This window comes from Convolutriloba macropyga, chromosome 4 (assembly GCF_964194025.1).
Source record: "Convolutriloba macropyga chromosome 4, txConMacr16.3, whole genome shotgun sequence".
Lineage (NCBI taxonomy): Eukaryota > Metazoa > Xenacoelomorpha > Acoela > Convolutidae > Convolutriloba > Convolutriloba macropyga.
In genome coordinates, this window is record NC_134471.1 from 5,851,076 (window position 1) to 5,877,662 (window position 26,587).

The 26,587-nt window shown below is 36.0% G+C and overlaps 1 protein-coding gene across 2 annotated transcripts in view; it reads right to left on the reverse strand.

The window, feature by feature from the left end:
- Nucleotides 1-235: 235 nt before the first annotated feature.
- LOC142338228 (troponin C-like) overlaps nt 236-26,587 on the reverse strand; it is a 67,544-nt gene continuing 41,192 nt past the window's right edge. Inside the window, exons 2-4 of one of the 2 annotated variants that reach the window (XM_075387888.1) lie at nt 11,793-11,955; nt 11,061-11,174; nt 236-508 (exon numbers count right to left, since the gene is read on the reverse strand). In XM_075387888.1, coding sequence (XP_075244003.1) covers nt 354-508; nt 11,061-11,174; nt 11,793-11,955 — 432 coding nt within the window. In that variant the 3' untranslated portion in view covers nt 236-353. The remainder of the gene's footprint in view (nt 509-11,060; nt 11,175-11,792; nt 11,956-26,587) is intronic. The other variant, XM_075387889.1, reaches the window with a different exon arrangement.

Genomic DNA, 26,587 nt, shown 5'->3' on the forward strand with positions numbered 1-26,587 from the left:
TTATTCTTCCCTTGAAGTGTCTATCCGCATCGAAATTTTAAGTAAACTCATCTTTGAAACTGGTGTCCACATATGTATCTGAATACTTTGGAAGATTCGACTCTATTTCCGATGAGTATTAAAATTGAGCTTAAATTTTTTCAAGTGCTATTTGAATTATTTCAAAATTTTTCGGAGGAAAATTGTCTCTACATCAGCTGAGGGCTAAATCTGCATTCCTATACCTCATATTTTTAATTAGTCTGTAAGTCGCACCTAGTTTCTTTGAACATCGGTTAATTTTGGTACCGATAGACGCTTTGAAATGATTACTAAAAAGGTTTTGTTAGACAAAATAATTCGCCAAATTTGGTCTAGTTCGTCATCATCATGTTTCGGAATTCCTCGAAGTCAACTTCCCCCGACTGGTCTCGGTCTGTCTCTCTGATGAGGTCTTCCAGTTCCCACTCTGTCATTCCTGGATCCACCTCTTTCAGGATGTTCCGGATGGCACTGGTTGCTATGGTTCCTGTGAACAATTTTTGTAATTTTTGGGCGCTTTTTTAATCAAGTAATTTGAATAATTACATTTGATTCATTTTTTTACCATCACAAAAATATAAAAAATGATCAGTTGGTTTTCCAAATGATTATGTCAAGCTGTGACACGAAAACGGATCTTAAGACTTCAATCGGCTTATCCTTCTCTGAGACACTTCAGCTGTTTGTGAACCAATTTCCCTAAGGGATTGCGTCTGGATTATAAGTTATCAGCCTGAACTATTACCTTTCAATTGACATGGTATCTTTCACGTCCTAATTTTTTCCTGTGATGCGAACAACCAAATGATGGAATAAGTTTTACTTATAAATGCTCTCGTTTTTAAAAGTTTAATTAATTTAAACACAATCAATTTATTGGAGAATTTTTAACGCCATCTATAAGTTGTTTTCTGAAATTATATTTGCTATTCGAACAACAAAAAAAATCTCTGTGGAACGTATTTTGGATGAAGAGGGCAATTGCTACTAAATTTTTAAGACCTGGCTGCTAAACTCTTTAATGTTAACTAGTATAACAACTAGCTAAGATAGCATGTTCATGTTTTCCTGAATTTCAGCTGTTACTTTGAAATAGTTTTGGAAGAAACTGAACTGTAATGTTCTAAAAGCGTAAAGACCCAAATTTTCCTTCCCCCATATGCATTTTCGTCCTCCAAAACCATTTCATTTCATGATTCCATTCCCCCAAACTATTTCCCTTGAAGCTCTTTATATGTGTTGATTTTATTGAAGAAGTCAGAAGTTGTTGACATTAACTTTCAATATTATTTTTAGTAAGGGATTTCCCGTTTTTAGCCATGACTTCTGTGCCAATGGCAAGAGTAATGATGTATAAATGGAGCTGGATTTCCATTAGTGACTTTCAGAAATACAAATATTATTGAAAAGTTGTCTCGGTATGCGAGACTTAGGACGAAGGTCATAAACAATTCTGGCGTATCCAAGGGTCAAAATAGGACTTTTTAAACTTGCTCGACTCATACTCGGGAATTTTTTTTTGGTAGGGGGAACTTAGAAATTTGACACTTTAGCACGTTTTAAGCTCTGGTTTCGATAACTTCACAAATTTTAATAAAACATCACAATCAGAAAAGATCCAACTGATTTTTAATCTGTTCCTAGAATTGAAACTGAGATGAGAGTTCTCCTGAGAAGGGTGCTTGCGTGGAATGCCAAGTCAAGCAGATGGGCTAGCCTTACTTGCAGCTTTGAAACCTCATTTCGAAGCCTGGGTTTTATTAGCCGTCTAGGTATCGTTGGATCAATATACTATCTTCAAATTCCGCATTAGTTTTGAAAAAAGTAGGCCCAGCTCTAGGTGAAATTTAGAGCACCAGTAACACAAACACAAACATTGACGTAGGTTTAGTTGTAAGGCCTGGTATGCCCTTGCTCTTGTAAGGTTTATAGGAACGTGAAGTTATCCCCAGCAGTGTCAATACACACACACACATTAGTAGAAAGTTAGCCACCACAGGTTAGGGTTCTTTCCTTCGAACTCGAAAAAACAAATGCGCAATCAGGCAAAAAATTAGATTTGTCTACGTTAAAATTTCCTTGGTTATTGAAAAAGTTGAATTCTATACAACTTCTGATTAGTGAAGCATTACAGTTCTATCAAACGTCACTGATTTGTGATACCAACAAGCACAAACATGGCAAATAAAGATTAACCAAAAAGCATTAGCTAAGCGCAAAAAGTAACAGCCGCATTTAATTAAATAGGTTTAACAGAACAAAATCTGGAATAGGGCTGTTACAAGGAAACATAGTGCAGTAACAGTGCAGTAAAAACTTTGTAAAACATGACAAGGCTTCTAAGACAATCAGCAAGCCAGACAAGTCCAAAACATCAGCAGCAAAGAACGAACTCAAGAAACATTTTCAGCTGAAGTTGACATTGTGGAACGCAGTAAGAGACCTCTTCAAAGAATAAAGCAATACTAACGAAGGTCTAAGCATACAACATGACACTTTGGAACTCTTGAGGTCTCAGAAAGAACAGTTAGACAGAAGTTGCAGTGAATTCATGAAGCTACAGCTAACAAGTGAAGAGTTGACAACACTTGCTTATGAATCTTGCCGAAAGAAACATAACCATGCTGAAATGCAAACAGAGAGCAAAAGCACACTGAACGGATGCAAGTGACACTGAATGTGCTTTTAACGCATCAGCAGTGCCTTCCCCTAATCTACTGAGAAAACAGTACCCTTTTAGCAATAGAGCAAGGAAACAGCAGTTTGCAAGCCGCAACAATCAGGAAACTAACAGTGCTGACACGTCCGACTAAGAAGACCCTGATAATTTTCAACCCGTTCTGAGCATTGAAGAGAGAGGAAAGAACAGGTAATTTCCCACAGGGGCACAGAGAACAGATGAAGGCTGATAAAATCTAAGTCGATCGAGAGAAGAGAACCGTGTTCGAGGACAGAACCGACATGAGAGAGAGGATAGCAGAGCAGTGAATTTGCATCAACCAGGGCCTTTTCAAACTAATAGCCAAGCTGTTTCAACCACGAGCCATAAATACACACCACAAAACAATCAACAACCACTGAACAATTGTACCCGACCAGATGAACACTATAACAACGCCTATAACGGCAACCTATACAGTGTCTTCCCGTGTTTCCCGAGTCCTCCACCAGACTGGATGCAAAACCAAGCTCTGATGTTTGAAGACAATAGAAAACCCATTAAGTTTGCCTAAGATATCAAATGATAGTTTCAAAAGTGATCCATGGAAATGGCACCAGTGGTTCAGTTTCTTCAAAGCAACATTCACAACAACGGATGCAAGTGACACTGAATGTGCTTTTAACGCATCAGCAGCGCCTTCCCCTAATCTACTGAGAAAACAGTACCCTTTTAGCAAGAGAGCAAGGAAACAGCAGTTTGCAAGCCGCAACAATCAGGAAACTAACAACGCTGACTCGTCCGACTAAGAAGACCCTGATAATTCTCAACCCGTTCTGAGTACTGAAGAGACAGGAAAGAACAGAGAATTTCTCACAGGGGCACTGAGAACAGAGGAACGCTGATAGAATTTAAGTCGATCGAGAGAAGAGAACCGTGTTCGTGGACAGAACGGACATGAGAGAGAGGATAGCAGAGCAGTGAAGTTTCAACAACCAGGGTCTTTTCAAAACAATAGCCAAGCTGTGTCGACCACGAGCCATAAGTACACACCACAAAACAATCAACAACCACTGAAAAATTGTACCGGACCAGATGAACACTATAACAACGCCTATAAAGGCAACCTATACAATGGCTTCCCGTGTTTCCCGAGTCCTCCACCAGACTGGATGCAAAACCAAGCTCTGATGTTTGAAGACAATAGAAAACCCATTAAGTTTGCCTAAGATATCAAATGATAGTTTCAAAAGTGATCCATGGAAATGGCACCAGTGGTTCAGTTTCTTCAAAGCAAACATTCACAACAACGGATGCAAGTGACACTGAATGTGCTTTTAACGCATCAGCAGCGCCTTCCCCTAATCTACTGAGAAAACAGTACCCTTTTAGCAAGAGAGCAAGGAAACAGCAGTTTGCAAGCCGCAACAATCAGGAAACTAACAACGCTGACTCGTCCGACTAAGAAGACCCTGATAATTCTCAACCCGTTCTGAGTACTGAAGAGACAGGAAAGAACAGAGAATTTCTCACAGGGGCACTGAGAACAGAGGAACGCTGATAGAATTTAAGTCGATCGAGAGAAGAGAACCGTGTTCGAGGACAGAACCGACGTGAGAGAGAGGATAGCAGAGCAGTGAATTTGCATCCACCAGGGTCTTTTCAAATTAATTACCAAGCTGTTTCAACCACGAGTCATAAGTACACACCACAAAACAATCAACAACCACTGAACAATTGTACCGGACCTGATGAACACTATGACAACGCCTATAACGGCAAGCTATACAATGGCTTCCCGTGTTTCCCGAGTCCTCCACCAGACTGGATGCAAAACCAAGCTCTGATGTTTGAAGACAATAAACAATAAAAAACTCAATAAGTTTGCCTAAGATATCGATTGTTAATTTCACAAGTGATCCATTGAAATGGCACCAGTGGTTCAGTTTCTTCAAAGCAAATGTTCACAACAACGGATGCAAGTGACACTGAATGTGCTTTTAACAACGCATCAGCAGCGCCTTCTCCTAATCTACTGAGAAAACAGTACCCTTTAAGCAATAGAGCAAGGAAACAGCAGTTTGCAAGCCTCAACAATCAGGAAACTATTAGCGCTGACTCGTCCGACTAAGAAGACCCTGATAATTCTCAACCCGTTCTGAGTACTGAAGAGAGAGGAAAAAACAGAGAATTTCTCACAGGGGCACTGAGAACAGATGAAGGCTGATAGAATTTAAGTCGATCGAGAGAAGAGAACCGTGTTCGTGGACAGAACCGACATGAGAGAGAGGAAAGCAGAGCAGTGAATTTTCAACAACCAGGGTCTTTTCAAAACAATAGCCGAGCTGTTTCGACTACGAGCCATAAGTACACACCACAAAACAATCAACAACCACTGAACAATTGTACCGGACCAGATGAACACCATAACAACGCCTATAACGGCAACCTATACAATGGCTTCCCGTGTTTCCCAAGTCCTCCACCAGACTGGATGCAAAACCAAGCTCTGATGTTTGAAGACAATAGAAAACCCATTAAGTTTGCCTAAGATATCAAATGATAATTTCACAAGTGATCCATTGAAATGGCACCAGTGGTTCAGTTTCTTCAAAGCAAACATTCACAATAACGGATGCAAGTGACACTGAATGTGCTTTTAACGCATCAGCAGCGCCTTCCCCTAATCTACTGAGAAAACAGTACCCTTTTAGCAAGAGAGCAAGGAAACAGCAGTTTGCAAGCCGCAACAATCAGGAAACTAACAGCGCTGACTCGTCCGACTAAGAAGACCCTGATAATTCTCAACCCGTTCTGAGCATTGAAGAGAGAGGAAAGAACAGGGAATTTCTCACAGGGGCACTGAGAACAGATGAAGGCTGATCAAAATTCAAGTCGATCGAGAGAAGAGAACCGTGTTCGAGGACAGAACCGACGTGAGAGAGAGGATAGCAGAGCAGTGAATTTGCATCAACCAGGGTCTTTTCAAATTAATTGCCAAGCTGTTTCAACCACGAGTCAAAAGTACACACCACAAAACAATCAACAACCACTGAACAATTGTACCGGACCTGATGAACACTATGACATCGCCTATAACGGCAACCTATACAATGGCTTCCCGTGTTTCCGGAGTCCTCCACCAGACCGGATGCAAAACCAAGCTCTGATGTTTGAAGACAATAAACAATAAGAAAAACTCAATAAGTTTGCCTAAGATATCGATTGTTAATTTCTCAAGTGATCCATTGAAATGGCACCAGTGGTTCAGTTTCTTCAAAGCAAATGTTCACAACAACGGATGCAACTGACACTGAATGTGCTTTTAACAACGCATCAGCAGCGCCTTCCCCTAATCTACTGAGAAAACAGTACCCTTTAAGCAATAGAGCAAGGAAACAGCAGTTTGCAAGCCTCAACAATCAGGAAACTATTAGCGCTGACTCGTCCGACTAGGAAGACCCTGATGATTCTCAACCCGCTCTGAGTACTGAAGAGACAGGAAAGAACAGAGAATTTCTCACAGGGGCACTGAGAACAGATGAACGCTGATAGAATTTAAGTCGATCGAGAGAAGAGAACCGTGTTCGTGGACAGAACGGACATGAGAGAGAGGATAGCAGAGCAGTGAAGTTTCAACAACCAGGGTCTTTTCAAAACAATAGCCAAGCTGTGTCGACCACGAGCCATAAGTACACACCACAAAACAATCAACAACCACTGAAAAATTGTACCGGACCAGATGAACACTATAACAACGCCTATAACGGCAACCTATGCAATGGCTTCCCGTGTTTCCCGAGTCCTCCACCAGACTGGATGCAAAACCAAGCTCTGATGTTTGAAGACAATAAAACATACAATAAGTTTGCCTAAGATATCAATTGATAATTTCACAAGTGATCCTTTGAAATGGCACCAGTGGTTCAGATTCTTCAAAGCAACCATTCACCACAACAGTGGCCTCTCAGATGCTGAAAAAGTGACCTATCTCTAAAACTTCGTAACGCAGATGGCAAAATATTCCATAAGTGGATACTTTTAGAATGGGGACTACTACTATGAAGCCATCGCTGAACTGACCAGAAAGTTTGGCAAACCACAGCATATTTTCGCTGCATACCTGGATCAGTTGGAGAGGTGACCGAAACCCAGATTGGACGAACCAAACACTTTTGTGAGCTTCTCATCTTTTTTCGAAGAGACTGGTACAAACATTCCGCCTTCACAACTTCGAAACTGATCTGAACTCTTCAGAAGTCATAAGAATGGCCAGAGACAAACTGAACGCCACCATGATAATCAGATAGAATCAACACAAAGGAAGTCACACCTTGCTGCAACTTAACTTTACTCACTTTGCTGATTGGGTTGACTCCTATGCAGAGGCCTACCTGAGAACTACAGCATACGATTCTAGAAGGGGGCCACCAGATGTGTCATGTCAACTCTGCTCGCAAAAACACAACCATGGTCGATGTCCCGAATACTTGGAAAAATCAGTGTATGACCAACAGGATTGTGTTAGGAGGTTTGATCTCTACCCTAACTGTTTAACAGCTCATGAAACGGGTCTCTGTCAGTCAAAAACGAGGTTCCTTGTAGACAGATGCAATGGTTTCCATCACTCAACATTCCATAGGACAAATGAAAGGCAATAGCAACAAAATGCACAACCAAGTGGGAACTGGAATCAGATCTCAAAAAACAATACCTTCAGAAGCCCAACAAACCGAAATCAGTCAAACTATGGCCGAAATTTTTACAATGAGAAAGAAAGGCAGCAGACGAGTTCCAACTACAACCAACAGAAAGGAAACATGAACAGACAAGGTGGATCAAACAGCAGCACTTCACACAGGGCAATGGGAAAACAAATGGTTTTCACCCTCAGCCGATGAACACGCAGCAAAATAACCGCAGACAGCAGAGTAACAACCAGCGCACTGCAGCCCAACAGCAGGCGATTACTCCGCAACAAAACTACACTTGCAGCAACCAACAGCAAAATTTTCTTGGATCAGACCGCAGATACAATTGCAGGCAATACCAGTAACACTACTCAACAGAGATGTCTGCATTGAAACCTGCGCACTGCTGGACAGTGGCAGTGACAACACAAAAAATAACACAGAAGGTAGACGATGCACTTCAAGTTCAACAGCCCAAAGATATAACCCTACCACTGGTTTCACTTCATGGTGAACACTCAGTTAAAACAGAAGATGTCATGATCGGGATAGGAACTTTGTACAGCAGTTGTCCTGTGATCAGAATCCCTGTGTACGCAACAGTAATGGAGGAGTTTCGGATGCCAAAACTTCATTTGAAATGTTGAATGAGATCTGCAGAGACCATTCTCACCTCCAGAACATAAGTTTTCCAACAATTAGGGACAACCGGATAGAAATACTGATCAGAGCAGATGAATTCACAGCAACAGTTCCAAGACAGTTCACAATGGGACCTCTGGTACCCCACACAGAGTCAACACTCTGCTTAATTGGACACTGACAGGGCCCATTCCTCAGAGGTACACACAGAAAAGTTTCAGAAAATCAAGCAGCAAAAGCTTAGCACTTTTCCATCATATCAAGAGGCGACCAGACGATCCAGATGAAGATCTTTTCCAGTTTTTCCGGTCAATTGAAGGAGTGATCTTCAACCAGTGCTCTTCCATAGGACAGTCTTCAGATGACAAAGAAGCTCTCTCCATCCTCAATGATAGCATAAAAAAACATTGGCGACAGATACCAGATTGGTTTTAAATGGAAGAAAGACATCACTCTCCCTAAAAACTACTTCAATGCCGGAGTTCAGTGGCAAGTTCTACAACAGAGGTTGTACAGTGACACAAACTTGAGAGACCGCTACAAGGAAACAATCAAAACGGATTTGGATAGAAACTACATCACAACTGCAGACAAATTTTTTCGTTTGCCATTAGAATTAGATGCATTCTCCAGCGAATCCTTAAAAAGGGAAGAGACTGGGATTAACCTGTGTCAGAAAGCTACCAAAAGGAACTACAGGAGTGGATGGATGAGTTTGAGAGCATGACTTCAACCCAAATTCCTAGATGCGTGGTTCCCAGCGTCAATGGAACCATTCAACTTCACACGTTCACTGATGCCTCAATGAGTGCTATTGCTGTCATAGTTTATAAGCGGACAACCAACGCCGCATGGATCTTCCACATCACGATATGTGATCAGCAAAAACAAAAGTGGCACCAATCAAGCCGCTGAACATTCCAAAAAAAATTAGAAGCAGCAACAATTGTAGCAGAGCTAGCTAGCCGGTTTCTGTGAGAGCGAGATGACAACGACCATAAGCTAAAAAAATTTTTGAACGGACATCACCGCTACACTCGGATGGATCCAGTCAAAGCAGAGACACAAGATGTACATTGCAAACAGATTGACCAAAATTCACGAAAATTCCAGCCCGGACAATTGGAGACACATCCCTGGAATTATGAATACCTGAAAACTGTGGCTTCAACCACCGGATTTTCAGAGCGCACCTCAAGACTCCTGGAATTTAGCCGAGGACAGTGATCCCCGCATATGCGCTACACAAGCGACACAACGTCAGACGCCGGACATTGAGGCTGAAAATTTTTCAACAAGGAGTCGACTACTCAACTCTACTGGAATGGTGTTCCAGGCAAAAAGACGCTTCAATGCAGAACTCCGATCTAGAAGACAAAACGAATCACTTGAGGCCTCCAACACTGACAATTTTGCATCAGATGAGAACAAGGCAAGAAACTATCTCATCAAATTGTCCCGATACAAGTTTTTCTCAGGAACAAATTCTTCACTGTTGAAAGGAAGAAATCTCGAGAAACACAAAAAGCTGATGCCCGTCACTCGATTTCTAGATGACATCGAACTCTTGAGGGTAGGAGGAAGATTCAACAAGGAACCTCTAACATACAGTGCGAAACATCTCCTCGTTCTCCATAGCAGGAGCAGAATCGCCAGACTGTTGATTGAAAAGCGCACCATGACTGTGGCCATCATGGTGTGGAATACTTAACAGCTTACTTGCAACAGACTTTCCTGATGATTGGGTTGAAAAAAGTGCTCAGAATTTTGGGTAAATACTCTTTCATTTGTAGACGATAGGGGGCAGAAAACGTGAGACCGAAGATGGCTGATCTGCCTGAATTCAGATTTCCAGATGTAAACAAGCAGTACACTTTCGTCAATACAGGAATGGACATGTTTGGACCCTTCTATTTTGAGGACGAAAGAGAGGGCACTCATATTTTTTACGTCTGCTTGTTCACATGCCTGGTCACCAGAGCTTTCCACTTAGAAGCTTGCCATGGCCTCTTAACTGATTGTCTTCTCATGAACATCCGCAGATTTGTATCACCAGGTGTATACCCTGACCTCATTGTGAGTTACAATGGCAAAAAACTTCATTGGAGCCAACCAAACAATGAATTCAAAATTCCAAAGAAACAACAAGCCAGACAACGAGCATTTCAGACTGCAATTGGCTCAACAAAACATTCAGTGGTCTTTCAACCCACCATTGGCACCACACATCGGAGGAGTCTGGGAGAGGCTGATACAGACCGCGAAGAGAAGTCTACTTATAGTGCTGGACAGTCGGAACTAAAACTCTCAATTTTCCAGACAGTTGTGACAGAGGCCGAGGCAATTTTGAACTCCAGGCCATTAACTCATGTGGGCTGCAGCATCTCAGATGAGGGACCACTTACGTCTAATCACTTCTTACTTCGCAGACCTCATATGTGTTTGAAACCTCGGGTGGAAATCAACCAGCGGTTCTCCACTAAGGACTTCAAGTTGACGCAGACACTACTTGATAACTACTGAACAGGCTGCTGAAGGAATATGTTCCTGAGCTCAGCAAGAGAACGAAGTAGCAAAAACCAAATGATGAGCTGGAAGAAAGTGACATTGTGCGGGTGCTCAAAGACTTCACACCCAAGACATCTGGCCTCTTGGGAAGATTATGAAAGCACACAAACGGTCAGACGGAATAGCCAGGATCTTCGACATCCAGACGGCTACAGGAACAGTTCAAAGACCAGCAGAGACTCTGAGCCGTGTATTCGCACAAATGTCAAGTGCTCCGGAATGTCAATTAAACAAGTTCATTGAAACACACACTCACACACACAAACTCAATATCAGAATGAAATCTTTTTTACTATGGTGTGGGGATATAATTTATATCCCCATACCCTCATTTTCCTCCCTATTTGCATTTTCGTCCTCTAAAACCCTTTCATTTTCTGATTTCCATACCCCCAACCTATTTCCATTGAAGCTCTCTCTTGATGTTACCTCTCTCCTGGGGTGGTAACCTAATGGAGTTGTTAATCATTTCAACTGGCCTTTGGCTTGAATGTCGAACATGCGGAATACTGATGAGAGGTCCTTCTCAAATTCATCACCAGATCTGAGAATTATGGCAACCATTCGAAGAAACGAGTCGAAGTCGTACTGACCTGAAACAACATCATATACAGAATTTGAGTCTATAGCCATAGTTGAACTCCGACAACCCTCTTGCCAGATTTTTTGTTGCATAGATTTGACAATATAACTGTCCAAGAAAACGTCCAAAAATTAATTTTAGTCTATCCAGAGCAATAGACATATATTTAAATGAGATGAGGGCGACGAGGTGACGCTTAATTTGAGTATGCTTGTTTTGTTCTAGCTACCTATTATATAGAACGGATCTTTTCTGTTTCTGCCCCCCCCCCCCAGTACGGTATGGGCCGATTTAAATCTCTATTAATTATACTAATTAGATTTGATTGAGACCTAATTATCCTTAATTGTTGGAAGCTTGAAATCGGGGTGAAACAATATAGTGGTTGAACTATTGAGGGGTTAAACGAAATAGGGGTTACAAAATCGGGGTAAAAATATAGGGGGTTAAAAGAATAGGGGTAAAAAAAGGGACACAATTTCGGTATATGGTGGCTAGAAGTACGATGAGCCTAAGTCAACCCGGGTTGCAATGTTGGTAATGCTATCCCAGATCGAGGTTTTTGTTTGTCCTCGTTTATGACTCAGACCATACCACGCTCGACTGGTTGTTCGCTAAGGGAACAAACCTGTACAGAAGGGATCCAGTTCAATATAGAACTTGACCAGCTCTTCTTCCGAGGGATTGTATCCCATCTCTTCCAAGTGACACTTGAGATGTCTCACTTCTAACCATCCAGGCACCCCTGAATCCAGATTGAAATAGTCGAATGCCTCTCTGAACTGCAGTGCCTTGATAGAACGAAAGAATTTAGTTGACACTATATCTGGTTGCAGTTTTGTGTCCCACAGTAACGTATTTTCAAATTGCCGGCTTTAACTGGTCGAGGTGTTCGAGCTTGTTTTTGCATGAGAATCGCATTCTCATGTTAGTCATAGCGCACTAATTTTTTCTAACTTCAGTACATTTTCAGCTCGTTTTTGTAAAATTAAAAGCTTTTTCAGCTTTTTTCTAACAGAATTGCAGAGCGCCTTTAGTTTTTTTTCGAATTAATTTTAAGGTAAATAGTTGAAAAAGACTATGCTACCGAAAACTGCGCAAACAAGAAGATTTTAAGAAACATTGAAAACAAAATATTTAACATCTTAAGTTCAGATCACATATCTGGTAACGCGTTATTACGCCTTTAGTTCTTTTATGTCCCTAGGTTTGAACAGTTTTCATGAAAGATTTTTGCGACATCTGCATCAATTTGGTTTCAAAACTTTAGCATTTTTCTTCCAAATTAAAAAATAACATCTGCTTTGTATCGTTACTTCAAACTGTTACCTAATTTTTCCACTAACTTCACATCCGGACTATTTTATGGCCAATCCAATACCTCTTACCTCTCATTCCTTTTTTGGAAAAAAAATCATCAAGTTCTGATTCATGCTTATTTAAAATATCTTGTCGAATACTAATGTTTTGAAATTGCATTTTTTTCTATTCTCCTTTGTAAAATCTCAGAACTTTCGAATTACTGATTTCAAATTACTTTCGAACCTTTTTTAAAAAATCTAGGGTGTCTGCTTCTCGATTTTTTGGTCTAGAAATTGTTGATTTTTGAATGACATTTGCATGCATGCTATAAACTTTATCTTCAGTTAATGTTTAGTTAATTTTGTGCTTTTATTATAAAAGAAACGTTTTTGCTTAGTGTCACCTCTTTGTAAACAATAAAACAACAAAACGACAAGAAAAAAACTATAGTTTTAAAACGTAATAGCAGAGGAGGCCATTCCGCAGGAAAACCATTTAATTGTTTGTATCTGATTCCTAATTGTGATATATGGCAAAAATATGCTCATGTGGAAGATGCTGCAGCAAGAATTGCAAATTTCCTAATTTTGAAAAGCAATCAGACCTTATGAAAGACCTTCTAGGCATGCAAATGAACATCAACTAGCAGGCCCGCAAAAGCATATCAAGAAAATCATTTAAAAGAATACGTTTAAAATTGAGATTTTTTCGTACCCGCTCGGCCTGTAAGCCATGCCCATCCTTCAACAGCCAGAGGTATTACGTTACGTTACCGATGTGTTTGGTTTAGTATATTACGCCAAGTAACACCAATATTTTGATTAAAGACCTAATTGGCTGAGCTATCTTGCAAATTTAAGTACCGCTAAGACTTGTACAGATAACGAACTTCTACATATTGGCAGAGCGCAACTCATATAAAACATTAATCTACAGGTTTAAGGTGCGGTAAAACAGGCGAAGAGCGGATGAGAACTAAATCCTAATTTTTCGAAAAAAATAGCATCTTTCGAGATCACATTTTATACTCCCAAATTACCTATAAATTCCAAGTCCAACACCCAAACACGAATGAACGATTCATCTCCCCCATACTCAAAAGAGCTGCGGCACTTACAGCTGAAAGCCCCGAGGGGATTACATGTGCTGCAAGTGCCGACCAACTGGGAGCGCGAAAGCTGGAGATGAAAAGTCCAAACGTGTCCAAGTGAAGGACTTGGCCAATCGTCCTTCATCATAATTGGAGGTGAATGTTAACAATCTATTACAGTAGATGAGGTAGTCACATACGACGTAATCTCAAACTCGTGCTTAAAGAAAGTGAGAAAAGAAAGCGAGAAAAGAATGTGAGAAAAGAAGGTGGGAGAAGAAAGTGGAAGAAAGTGGGAGCAGAAAGTGAGGAAAAAAAGTGAGAAAAGAAAGTGAAAAGAAAGTGAGAAAAGAAAGTGATTAAAAAGTGAGAAAAGAAAGTGTGAAAAGAAAGTGAGAAAAGAAAGTGAGAAAAGAAAGTGAGAAAAGAAAGCGAGAAAAGAAAGTTAGAAAAAAGGGAGGAAAAAAATGAGAAAAGAGAGCGAGAAAAGGAAGTGAGAAAGAAAGTGAGAAAAGAAAGTGAGAAAAGAAAATGAGAAAAGAAAGTGAGAAAAGAAAGTGAGAAATGAATGTGAGAAAAGAAAGTAAGGAAAAAACGAGAAAAAAAAGTGAGAAAAGAAAAAGAGAAAAAAAAGAAAAGAAAGTGAGAAAAGAAAGTGAGAAAAGAAAGTGAGAAAAGAAAGTGAGAAAAGAAAGTGAGAAAAGAAAGTGACAAAAGAAAGTGAGAAAAGAAAGTGAGGAAAGAAAGTGAGAAAAGAAAGTGAGAAAAAAGGGAGAAAATGAGAAAAGAACATGAGAAAAAAAGTGAGAAAAGAGAGAAAAGAAAGTGAGAAAAGAAAGTGAAAAAGAAAGTGAGAAAAGAAAGTGAGAAGAGAAAGTGAGAAAAGAAAGTGAGAAAAGAAAGTGAGAAAAGAAAGTGAGAAAAGAAAGTGAGAAAAGAAAGAGAGAAAGTGAGAGAAGAAAGTGAGAAAAGAAACTGAGAAAAGAAAGTGACAAAAGAAAGTGAGAAAAGTGCGAAAAAAGGGAAAAAAGAAAGTGAGAGAAGTGAGAAAAGTGAAAAAAAAGTGAGAAAAGAAAGTGAGAAAAGAAAGTGAGAAAAAAAGTGAGAAAAAAAGTGAGAAAAAAGTGAGAAAAGAGAGTGAGAAAAGAAAGTGAGAAAAGAGTGTGAGAAAAGAAAGTGAGAAAAGAAAGTGAGGAAAGTGAGAAAAGAAAGTGAGAAAAGACAGTGAGAAACTAAAGTCAGAAAAGAAAGTGAGAAAAGAAAGTGAGAAAAGAAAGTGAGAAAAGAAAGTGAGAAAAGAAAGTCAGAAAAGAAAGTGAGAAAAGAAAGTGAGAACAGAAAGTGATAAAAGTGAGTGAGAAAAGAAATTGAGAAAAGAAAGTGAGAAAAGAAAGTGAGAAAATTAAGTGAGAAAATAAAGTGAGAAAAGAAAGTGAGAAAAAAGGGAGAAAATGAGAAAAGAACATGAGAAAAAAAGTGAGAAAAGAGAGAAAAGAAAGTGAGAAAAGAAAGTGAAAAAGAAAGTGAGAAAAGAAAGTGAGAAGAGAAAGTGAGAAAAGAAAGTGAGAAAAGAAAGTGAGAAAAGAAAGTGAGAAAAGAAAGTGAGAAAAGAAAGAGAGAAAGTGAGAAAAGAAAGTGAGAAAAGAAACTGAGAAAAGAAAGTGACAAAAGAAAGTGAGAAAAGTGCGAAAAAAGGGAAAAAAGAAAGTGAGAGAAGTGAGAAAAGTGAAAAAAAAGTGAGAAAAGAAAGTGAGAAAAGAAAGTGAGAAAAAAGTGAGAAAAAAAGTGAGAAAAAAGTGAGAAAAGAGAGTGAGAAAAGAGAGTGAGAAAAGAGTGTGAGAAAAGAAAGTGAGAAAAGAAAGTGAGGAAAGTGAGAAAAGAAAGTGAGAAAAGACAGTGAGAAAATAAAGTCAGAAAAGAAAGTGAGAAAAGAAAGTGAGAAAAGAAAGTGAGAAAAGAAAGTGAGAAAAGAAAGTCAGAAAAGAAAGTGAGAAAAGAAAGTGAGAACAGAAAGTGATAAAAGTGAGTGAGAAAAGAAAGTGAGAAAAGAAAGTGAGAAAATTAAGTGAGAAAATAAAGTGAGAAAAGAAAGTGAGAAAAAAGGGAGGAAAAAATGAGAAAAGAAAAGGAGAAAAGAAAGTGAGAAAAGAGAGAAAAGAATGTGAGAAAAGAAGGTGAGAAAAGAAAGTGAGAAAAGAAAGTGAGAAAAAAAGTGAGAAAAGAAAGTGAGAAAATAAAGTGAGAAAAGAAAGTGAGAAAACAAAGTGAGAAAAGAAAGTGAGAACAGTAAGTGAGAAAAGTGCGAAAAAAAGTGAGAAAAGAAAGTGAGAAAAAAAGTGAGAAAAGAAAGTGAGAAAAAAAGTGAGAAAAGTAAGTGAGAAAATAAAGTGAGAAAAGAAAGTGAGAAAAAAGGGAGGAAAAAATGAGAAAAGAAAATGAGAATAGAAAGTGAGAAAAAAGAGAAAAGAAAGTGAGAAAAGAAAGTTTGAAAAGAAAGTGAGAAAAGAAACTGAGAAAAGAAAGTTAGAAAAAAACGAGAAAAGAAAGTGAGAAAAGAAAAAGAGAAAAGAAAAAGAGAAAAGAAAGTGAGAAAAGGAAGTGAGAAAAGAAAGTGAGAAAAGAAAGTGAGAAAAGAAAGTGAGAAAAGAAAGTGAGAAAAGAAAGTGAGAAAAGAAAATGAGAAAAGAAAGTGAGAAAAGAAAGTGAGAAAAGAAAGTGAGAAAAGAAATTGACAAAAGAAAGTGAGAAAAGAAAGTGGGAAAAGAAAGTGAGAAAAAAGGGAGGAAAAATGAGAAAAGAAAATGAGAAAAAAAGTGAGAAAAGAGAGAAAAGAAAGTGAGAAAAGAAAGTGAGAAGAGAAAGTGAGAAAAGAAAGTGAGAAAAGAAAGTGATAAAAGTGAGTGAGAAAAGAAAGTGAGAAAAGAAAGTGAGAAAAGAAAGAGAGATATTGAGAGAAGAAAGTGAGAAAAGAAAGTGAGAAAAAAAAGTGAGAAAAGAAATTGAGAAAAGAAAGTGAGAAAAGAAAGTGACAAAAGAAAGTGAGAAAAGAAAGTGAGAAAAGAAAGTGAGAAAAGAAAGTGAGAAAAAAGGGAGAAAATGAGAAAAGAAAATGGGAAAAAAGTGAGAAAAGAGAGAAAAGAAAGCGAGAAAAGAAAGTGAGAAAAGAAAGTGAAAAAGAAAGTGAAAAAGAAAGGGAGAAAAGAAAGTGAGAAGAGAAAGTGAGAAAAGAAAGGGAGAAAACAAAGTGATAAAAGAAAGTGAGAAAAGAAAGTGAGAAAGAAAGTAAGAAAAGGAAGAGAGAAAGTGAGAGAAGAAAGTGAGAAAAGAAATTGAGAAAAGAAAGTGACAAAAGAAAGTGAGAAAAGTGCGAAAAAAGAGAGAAAAGTAAGAGAGAAAAGAAAGTGAGAAAAGAAAGTGAGAAAAGAAAGTGAGAAAAGAAAGTGAGAAAAGAAAGTGAGAAAAGAAAGTGAGAAAAGAAATTGAGAAAAGAAAGTGAGAAAAGAAAGTGAGAAAAGAAAGTGAGAATAGAAAGTGAGAAAAGAAAGTGAGAAAAGAAAGTGAGAAAAGAAAGAGAGAAAGTGAGAGAAGAAAGTGAGAAAAGAAAGTGAGAAAAAAAAGTGAGAAAAGAAATTGAGAAAAGAAAGTGAGAAAAGAAAGTGACAAAAGAAAGTGAGAAAAGAAAGTGAGAAAAGAAAGTGAGAAAAGAAATTGAGAAAAGAAAGTGAGAAAAAAGGGAGAAAATGAGAAAAGAAAATGGGAAAAAAAGTGAGAAAAGAGAGAAAAGAAAGCGAGAAAAGAAAGTGAGAAAAGAAAGTGAAAAAGAAAGAGAAAAAGAAAGGGAGAAAAGAAAGTGAGAAGAGAAAGTGAGAAAAGAAAGGGAGAAAAGAAAGTGATAAAAGAAAGTGAGAAAGAAAGTGAGAAAAGAAAGAGAGAAAGTGAGAGAAGAAAGTGAGAAAAGAAATTGAGAAAAGAAAGTGACAAAAGAAAGTGAGAAAAGTGCGAAAAAAGTGAGAAAAGTAAGTAAGAAAAGAAAGTGAGAAAAGAAAGTGAGAAAAGAAAGTGAGAAAAGAAAGTGAGAAAAGAAAGTGAGAAAAGAAAGTGAGAAAAGAAATTGAGAAAAGAAAGTGAGAAAAGAAAGTGAGAAAAGAAAGTGAGAATAGAAAGTGAGAAAAGAAAGTCAGAAAAGAAAGTGAGAAAAGAAAGTGAGAAAAGAAAGTGAGAAAAGAAAGTGAGAAAAGAAAGTGAGAAAAGAAATTGAGAAAAGAAAGTGAGAAAAGAAAGTGAGAAAAGAAAGTGAGAATAGAAAGTGAGAAAAGAAAGTGAGAAAAGAAAGTGAGAAAAGAAAGAGAGAAAGTGAGAGAAGAAAGTGAGAAAAGAAAGTGAGAAAAAAAAGTGAGAAAAGAAATTGAGAAAAGAAAGTGAGAAAAAAAAGTGACAAAAGAAAGTGAGAAAAGAAAGTGAGAAAAGAAAGTGAGAAAAGAAAGTGAGAAAAGAAAGTGAGAAAAAAGGGAGAAAATGAGAAAAGAAAATGGGAAAAAAAGTGAGAAAAGAGAGAAAAGAAAGCGAGAAAAGAAAGTGAGAAAAGAAAGTGAAAAAGAAAGTGAAAAAGAAAGGGAGAAAAGAAAGTGAGAAGAGAAAGTGAGAAAAGAAAGGGAGAAAAGAAAGTGATAAAAGAAAGTGAGAAAAGAAAGTGAGAAAGAAAGTGAGAAAAGAAAGAAAGAAAGTGAGAGAAGAAAGTGAGAAAAGAAATTGAGAAAAGAAAGTGACAAAAGAAAGTGAGAAAAGTGCGAAAAAAGTGAGAAAAGTAAGTGAGAAAAGAAAGTGAGAAAAGAAAGTGAGAAAAGAAAGTGAGAAAAGAAAGTGAGAAAAGAAAGTGACAAAAGAAAGTGAGAAAAGAAAGTGAGAAAAGAAAGTGAGAAAAGAAAGTGAGAAAAGAAAGTGAGAAAAAAGGGAGAAAATGAGAAAAGAAAATGGGAAAAAAAGTGAGAAAAGAGAGAAAAGAAAGCGAGAAAAGAAAGTGAGAAAAGAAAGTGAAAAAGAAAGTGAAAAAGAAAGGGAGAAAAGAAAGTGAGAAGAGAAAGTGAGAAAAGAAAGGGAGAAAACAAAGTGATAAAAGAAAGTGAGAAAAGAAAGTGAGAAAGAAAGTGAGAAAAGGAAGAGAGAAAGTGAGAGAAGAAAGTGAGAAAAGAAATTGAGAAAAGAAAGCGACAAAAGAAAGTGAGAAAAGTGCGAAAAAAGTGAGAAAAGTAAGTGAGAAAAGAAAGTGAGAAAAGAAAGTGAGAAAAGAAAGTGAGAAAAGAAAGTGAGAAAAGAAAGTGAGAAAAGAAAGTGAGAAAAGAAATTGAGAAAAGAAAGTGAGAAAAGAAAGTGAGAAAAGAAAGTGAGAATAGAAAGTGAGAAAAGAAAGTGAGAAAAGAAAGTGAGAAAAGAAAGAGAGAAAGTGAGAGAAGAAAGTGAGAAAAGAAAGTGAGAAAAAAAAGTGAGAAAAGAAATTGAGAAAAGAAAGTGAGAAAAGAAAGTGACAAAAGAAAGTGAGAAAAGAAAGTGAGAAAAGAAAGGGAGAAAAGAAAGTGATAAAAGAAAGTGAGAAAAGAAAGTGAGAAAGAAAGTGAGAAAAGAAAGAGAGAAAGTGAGAGAAGAAAGTGAGAAAAGAAATTGAGAAAAGAAAGTGACAAAAGAAAGTGAGAAAAGTGCGAAAAAAGTGAGAAAAGTAAGTGAGAAAAGAAAGTGAGAAAAGAAAGTGAGAAAAGAAAGTGAGAAAAGAAAGTGAGAAAAGAAATTGAGAAAAGAAAGTGAGAAAAGAAAGTGAGAAAAGAAAGTGAGAAAAGAAAGTGAGAAAAGAAAGTCAGAAAAGAAAGTGAGAAAAGAAATTGAGAAAAGAAAGTGAGAAAAGAAAGTGAGAAAAGAAAGTGAGAATAGAAAGTGAGAAAAGAAAGTGAGAACAGAAAGTGATAAAAGTGAGTGAGAAAAGAAAGTGAGAAAAGAAAGTGAGAAAATAAAGTCAGAAAAGAAAGTGAGAAAAGAAAGTGAGAAAAGAAAGTGAGAAAAGAAAGTCAGAAAAGAAAGTGCGAAAAGAAAGTGAGAACAGAAAGTGAGAAAAGAAAGTGAGAACAGAAAGTGATAAAAGTGAGTGAGAAAAGAAAGTGAGAAAAGAAAGTGAGAAAATAAAGTGAGAAAAGAAAGTGAGAAAAAAGGGAGGAAAAAATGAGAAAAGAAAAGGAGAAAAGAAAGTGAGAAAAGAGAGAAAAGAATGTGAGAAAAGACAGTGAGAAAATAAAGTCAGAAAAGAAAATGAGAAAAGAAAGTGAGAAAAGAAAGTGAGAAAAGAAAGAGAGAAAAGAAAGCGAGAAAAGAAAGTCAGAAAAGAAAGTGAAAAAGAAAGTGAAAAAGAAAGGGAGAAAAGAAAGTGAGAAGAGAAAGTGAGAAAAGAAAGGGAGAAAAGAAAGTGATAAAAGAAAGTGAGAAAAGAAAGTGAGAAAGAAAGTGAGAAAAGAAAGAGAGAAAGTGAGAGAAGAAAGTGAGAAAAGAAATTGAGAAAAGAAAGTGACAAAAGAAAGTGAGAAAAGTGCGAAAAAAGTGAGAAAAGTAAGTGAGAAAAGAAAGTGAGAAAAGAAAGTGAGAAAAGAAAGTGAGAAAAGAAAGTGAGAAAAGAAATTGAGAAAAGAAAGTGAGAAAAGAAAGTGAGAAAAGAAAGTGAGAAAAGAAAGTGAGAAAAGAAAGTCAGAAAAGAAAGTGAGAAAAGAAATTGAGAAAAGAAAGTGAGAAAAGAAAGTGAGAAAAGAAAGTGAGAATAGAAAGTGAGAAAAGAAAGTGAGAACAGAAAGTGTTAAAAGTGAGTGAGAAAAGAAAGTGAGAAAAGAAAGTGAGAAAATAAAGTCAGAAAAGAAAGTGAGAAAAGAAAGTGAGAAAAGAAAGTGAGAAAAGAAAGTCAGAAAAGAAAGTGAGAAAAGAAAGTGAGAACAGAAAGTGAGAAAAGAAAGTGAGAACAGAAAGTGATAAAAGTGAGTGAGAAAAGAAAGTGAGAAAAGAAAGTGAGAAAATAAAGTGAGAAAAGAAAGTGAGAAAAAAGGGAGGAAAAAATGAGAAAAGAAAAGGAGAAAAGAAAGTGAGAAAAGAGAGAAAAGAATGTGAGAAAAGACAGTGAGAAAATAAAGTCAGAAAAGAAAGTGAGAAAAGAAAGTGAGAAAAGAAAGTGAGAAAAGAAAGTGAGAAACGAAAGTCAGAAAAGAATGAGAAACGAAAGTCAGAAAAGAAAGTGAGAAAAGAAAGTGAGAACAGAAAGTGATAAAAGTGAGTGAGAAAAGAAAGTGAGAAAAGAAAGTGACAAAAGAAAGTGAGAAAATTAAGTGAGAAAATAAAGTGAGGAAAGAAAGTGAGAAAAAAGGGAGGAAAAAATGAGAAAAGAAAAGGAGAAAAGAAAGTGAGAAAAGAGAGAAAAGAATGTGAGAAAAGAAAGTGAGAAAAGAAAGTGAGAAAAGAAAGTGAGAAAAAAAAGTGAGAAAAGAAAGTGAGAAAATAAAGTGAGAAAAGAAAGTGAGAAAACAAAGTGAGAAAAGAAAGTGAGAACAGTAAGTGAGAAGAGTGCGAAAAAAAGTGAGAAAAGAAAGTGAGAAAAAAAGTGAGAAAAGAAAGTGAGAAAAAAAGTGAGAAAAGTAAGTGAGAAAATAAAGTGAGAAAAGAAAGTGAGAAAAAAGGGAGGAAAAAATGAGAAAAGAAAATGAGAATAGAAAGTGAGAAAAAAGAGAAAAGAAAGTGAGAAAAGAAAGTTTGAAAAGAAAGTGAGAAAAGAAACTGAGAAAAGAAAGTTAGAAAAAATCGAGAAAAGAAAGTGAGAAAAGAAAAAGAGAAAAGAAAAAGAGAAAAGAAAGTGAGAAAAGGAAGTGAGAAAAGAAAGTGAGAAGAGAAAGTGAGAAAAGAAAGTGAGAAAAGAAAGTGAGAAAAGAAAGTGAGAAAAGAAAATGAGAAAAGAAAGTGAGAAAAGAAAGTGAGAAAAGAAAGTGAGAAAAGAAGTTGACAAAAGAAAGTGAGAAAAGAAAGTGAGAAAAGAAAGTGAGAAAAAAGGGAGGAAAAATGAGAAAAGAAAATGAGAAAAAAAGTGAGAAAAGAGAGAAAAGAAAGTGAGAAAAGAAAGTGAGAAGAGAAAGTGAGAAAAGAAAGTGAGAAAAGAAAGTGATAAAAGTGAGTGAGAAAAGAAAGTGAGAAAAGAAAGTGAGAAAAGAAAGAGAGAAAGTGAGAGAAGAAAGTGAGAAAAGAAAGTGAGAAAAAAAAGTGAGAAAAGAAATTGAGAAAGGAAAGTGAGAAAAGAAAGTGACAAAAGAAAGTGAGAAAAGAAAGTGAGAAAAGAAAGTGAGAAAAGAAAGTGAGAAAAGAAAGTGAGAAAAAAGGGAGAAAATGAGAAAAGAAAATGGGAAAAAAAGTGAGAAAAGAGAGAAAAGAAAGCGAGAAAAGAAAGTGAGAAAAGAAAGTGAAAAAGAAAGTGAAAAAGAAAGGGAGAAAAGAAAGTGAGAAGAGAAAGTGAGAAAAAAAAGGGAGAAAACAAAGTGATAAAAGAAAGTGAGAAAAGAAAGTGAGAAAGAAAGTGAGAAAAGAAAGAGAGAAAGTGAGAGAAGAAAGTGAGAAAAGAAATTGAGAAAAGAAAGTGACAAAAGAAAGTGAGAAAAGTGCGAAAAAAGTGAGAAAAGTAAGTGAGAAAAGAAAGTGAGAAAAGAAAGTGAGAAAAGAAAGTGAGAAAAGAAAGTGAGAAAAGAAAGTGAGAAAAGAAAGTGAGAAAAGAAATTGAGAAAAGAAAGTGAGAAAAGAAAGTGAGAAAAGAAAGTGAGAATAGAAAGTGAGAAAAGAAAGTGAGAGAAAAAGTGAGAAAAGAAAGAGAGAAAGTGAGAGAAGAAAGTGAGAAAAGAAAGTGAGAAAAAAAAGTGAGAAAAGAAATTGAGAAAAGAAAGTGAGAAAAGAAAGTGACAAAAGAAAGTGAGAAAAGAAAGTGAGAAAAGAAAGTGAGAAAAGAAAGTGAGAAAAGAAAGTGAGAAAAAAAGGGAGAAAATGAGAAAAGAAAATGGGAAAAAAAGTGAGAAAAGAGAGAAAAGAAAGCGAGAAAAGAAAGTGAGAAAAGAAAGTGAAAAAGAAAGTGAAAAAGAAAGGGAGAAAAGAAAGTGAGAATAGAAAGTGAGAAAAGAAAGGGAGAAAAGAAAGTGATAAAAGAAAGTGAGAAAAGAAAGTGAGAAAGAAAGTGAGAAAAGAAAGAGAGAAAGTGAGAGAAGAAAGTGAGAAAAGAAATTGAGAAAAGAAAGTGACAAAAGAAAGTGAGAAAAGTTCGAAAAAAGTGAGAAAAGTAAGTGAGAAAAGAAAGTGAGAAAAGAAAGTGAGAAAAGAAAGTGAGAAAAGAAAGTGAGAAAAGAAAGTGAGAAAAGAAAGTGAGAAAAGAAATTGAGAAAAGAAAGTGAGAAAAGAAAGTGAGAAAAGAAAGTGAGATTAGAAAGTGAGAAAAGAAAGTGAGAAAAGAAAGTGAGAAAAGAAAGTGAGAAAAGAAATTGACAAAAGAAAGTGAGAAAAGAAAGTGAGAAAAGAAAGTGAGAAAAAAGGGAGGAAAAAATGAGAAAAGAAAATGAGAAAAAAAGTGAGAAAATAGAGAAAAGAAAGTGAGAAGAGAAAGTGAGAACAGAAAGTGAGAAAAGAAAGAGAGAAAGTGAGAGAAGAAAGTGAGAAAAGAAAGTGAGAAAAAAAAGTGAGAAAAGAAAGTGAGAAAAGAAAGTGAGAAAAGAAAGTGAGAAAAAAAGTGAGAAAAGAAAGTGAGAAAAGAAAGTGAGAAAAAAGTGAGAAAATGAGAAAAGAAAATGAGAAAAAAAGTGAGAAAAGAGAGAAAAGAAAGTGAGAAAAGAAAGTGAAAAAGAAAGTGAAAAAGAAAGTGAGAAAAGAAAGTGAGAAGAGAAAGTGAGAAAAGAAAGGGAGAAAAGAAAGTGATAAAAGTGAGTGAGAAAAGAAAGTGAGAAAAGAAAGAGAGAAAGTGAGAGAAGAAAGTGAGAAAAAAAAGTGAGAAAAAAGTGAGAGAAAAAGTGAGAAAAGAAAGTGAGAAAAGAAAGTGAGAAAAGAAAGTGACAAAAGAAAGTGAGAAAAGTGCGAAAAAAGTGAGAAAAGAAAGTGAGAGAAGTGAGAAAAGTAAGTGAGAAAAAAAAGTGAGAAAAGAAAGTGAGAAGAGAAATTGAGAAAAGAAAGTGAGAAAAGAAAGTGAGAAAAAAGTGAGAAAAAAAGTGAGAAAGTGAGAAAAAAAGTGAGAAAAAAAGTGAGAAAAAAGTGAGAAAAGAGAGTGAGAAAAGAGTGTGAGAAAAGAATGTGAGAAAAGAAAGTGAGAAAAGAAAGTGAGGAAAGTGAGAAAAGAAAGTGAGAAAAGACAGTGAGAAAAGAAGGTGAGAAAAGAAAGTGAGAAAAGAAAGTGAGAAAAGAAAGTGAGAAAAGAAAGTGAGAAAAGAAAGTCAGAAAATAAAGGGAGAAAATAAAGAGAGAACAGAAAGTGATAAAAGTGAGTGAGAAAAGAAAGTGAGAAAAGAAAATGAGAAAATAAAGTGAGAAAATGAAGTGAGAAAAGAAAGTGAGAAAAGAAAGTGAGAAAAGAAAGTGAGAAAAGAAAGTGATAAAAGTGAGTGAGAAAAAAAGTGAGAAAAGAAAGAGAGAAAGTGAGAAAAAAAAGTGAGAAAAGAAAGTGAGAAAAGAAAGTGAGAAAAGAAAGTGAGAAAAGAAAGTGAGAAAAAAGTGAGAAAATGAGAAAAGAAAATGAGAAAAAAAAGTGAAAAAAGAGAGAAAAGAAAGTGAGAAAAGAAAGTGAGAAAAGAAAGTGAATAAGAAAGTGAAAAAGAAAGTGAGAAAAGAAAGTGAGAAGAGAAAGTGAGAAAAAAAAGGGAGAAAACAAAGTGATAAAAGTGAGTGAGAAAAGAAAGTGAGAAAAGAAAGAGAGAAAGTGAGAGAAGAAATTGAGAAAAGAAAGTGAGAAAAAAAGTGAGAAAAGAAAGTGAGAAAAGAAAGTGAGAAAAGAAAGTGACAAAAGAAAGTGAGAAAAGTGCGAAAAAGTGAGAAAAGAACGTGAGAGAAGTGAGAAAAGTAAGTGAGAAAAAAAGTGAGAAAATAAAGTGAGAAAAGAAAGTGAGAAAAGAAAGTGAGAAAAGAAAGTGAGAAAAAAAGTGAGAAAAAAAGTGAGAAAAAAAGTGAGAAAAAAAGTGAGAAAAAAGTGAGAAAAGAGAGTGAGAAAAGAGTCTGAGAAAAGAAAGTGAGAAAAAAAGTGAGAAAAGAACGTGAGGAAAGTGAGAAAAGAAAGTGAGAAAAGACAGTGAGAAAAGAAAGTGAGAAAAGAAAGTGAGAAAAGAAAGTGAATAAGAAAGTGAAAAAGAAAGTGAGAAAAGAAAGTGAGAAGAGAAAGTGAGAAAAAAAAGGGAGAAAACAAAGTGATAAAAGTGAGTGAGAAAAGAAAGTGAGAAAAGAAAGAGAGAAAGTGAGAGAAGAAATTGAGAAAAGAAAGTGAGAAAAAAAGTGAGAAAAGAAAGTGAGAAAAGAAAGTGAGAAAAGAAAGTGACAAAAGAAAGTGAGAAAAGTGCGAAAAAGTGAGAAAAGAACGTGAGAGAAGTGAGAAAAGTAAGTGAGAAAAAAAGTGAGAAAATAAAGTGAGAAAAGAAAGTGAGAAAAGAAAGTGAGAAAAGAAAGTGAGAAAAAAAGTGAGAAAAAAAGTGAGAAAAAAAGTGAGAAAAAAAGTGAGAAAAAAGTGAGAAAAGAGAGTGAGAAAAGAGTCTGAGAAAAGAAAGTGAGAAAAAAAGTGAGAAAAGAACGTGAGGAAAGTGAGAAAAGAAAGTGAGAAAAGACAGTGAGAAAAGAAAGTGAGAAAAGAAAGTGAGAAAAGAAAGTGAGAAAAGAAAGTGAGAAAAGAAAGTGAGAAAAGAAAGTCAGAAAAGAAAGTGAGAAAAGAAAGTGAGAAAAGAAAGTGAGGAAAGTGAGAAAAGAAAGTGAGAAAAGACAGTGAGAAAAGAAGGTGAGAAAAGAAAGTGAGAAAAAAAAGTGAGAAAAGAAAGTGAGAAAAGAAAGTGAGAAAAGAAAGTCAGAAAATAAAGTGAGAAAATAAAGTGAGAACAGAAAGTGATAAAAGTGATTGAGAAAAGAAAGTGAGAAAAGAAAGTGAGAAAATAAAGTGAGAAAAGAAAGTGAGAAAAGAAAGTGAGAAAAGAAAGTGATAAAAGTGAGTGAGAAAAAAAAGTGAGAAAAGAAAGAGAGAAAGTGAGAAAAGAAAGTGAGAAAAGAAAGTGAGAAAAAAGTGAGAAAATGAGAAAAGAAAATGAGAAAAAAAAAGTGAAAAAAGAGAGAAAAGAAAGTGAGAAAAGAAAGTGAGAAAAGAAAGTGAATAAGAAAGTGAAAAAGAAAGTGAGAAAAGAAAGTGAGAAGAGAAAGTGAGAAAAAAAGGGAGAAAACAAAGTGATAAAAGTGAGTGAGAAAAGAAAGTGAGAAAAGAAAGAGAGAAAGTGAGAGAAGAAATTGAGAAAAGAAAGTGAGAAAAAAAGTGAGAAAAGAAAGTGAGAAAAGAAAGTGAGAAAAGAAAGTGACAAAAGAAAGTGAGAAAAGTGCGAAAAAAGTGAGAAAAGAAAGTGAGAAAAAAAGTGAGAAAAAAAAGTGAGAAAAAAAGTGAGAAAAAAGTGAGAAAAAAGTGAGAAAAGAGAGTGAGAAAAGAGTCTGAGAAAAGAAAGTGAGAAAATAAAGTGAGAAAAGAAAGTGAGGAAAGTGAGAAAAGAAAGTGAGAAAAAAAAGTGAGAAAAGAAAGTGAGAAAAGAAAGTGAGAAAAGAAAGTCAGAAAATAAAGTGAGAAAATAAAGTGAGAACAGAAAGTGATAAAAGTGATTGAGAAAAGAAAGTGAGGAAAGAAAGTGAGAAAATAAAGTGAGAAAAGAAAGTGAGAAAAGAAAGTGAGAAAAGAAAGTGATAAAAGTGAGTGAGAAAAAAAAGTGAGAAAAGAAAGAGAGAAAGTGAGAAAAAAAGTGAGAAAAGAAAGTGAGAAAAGAAAGTGAGAA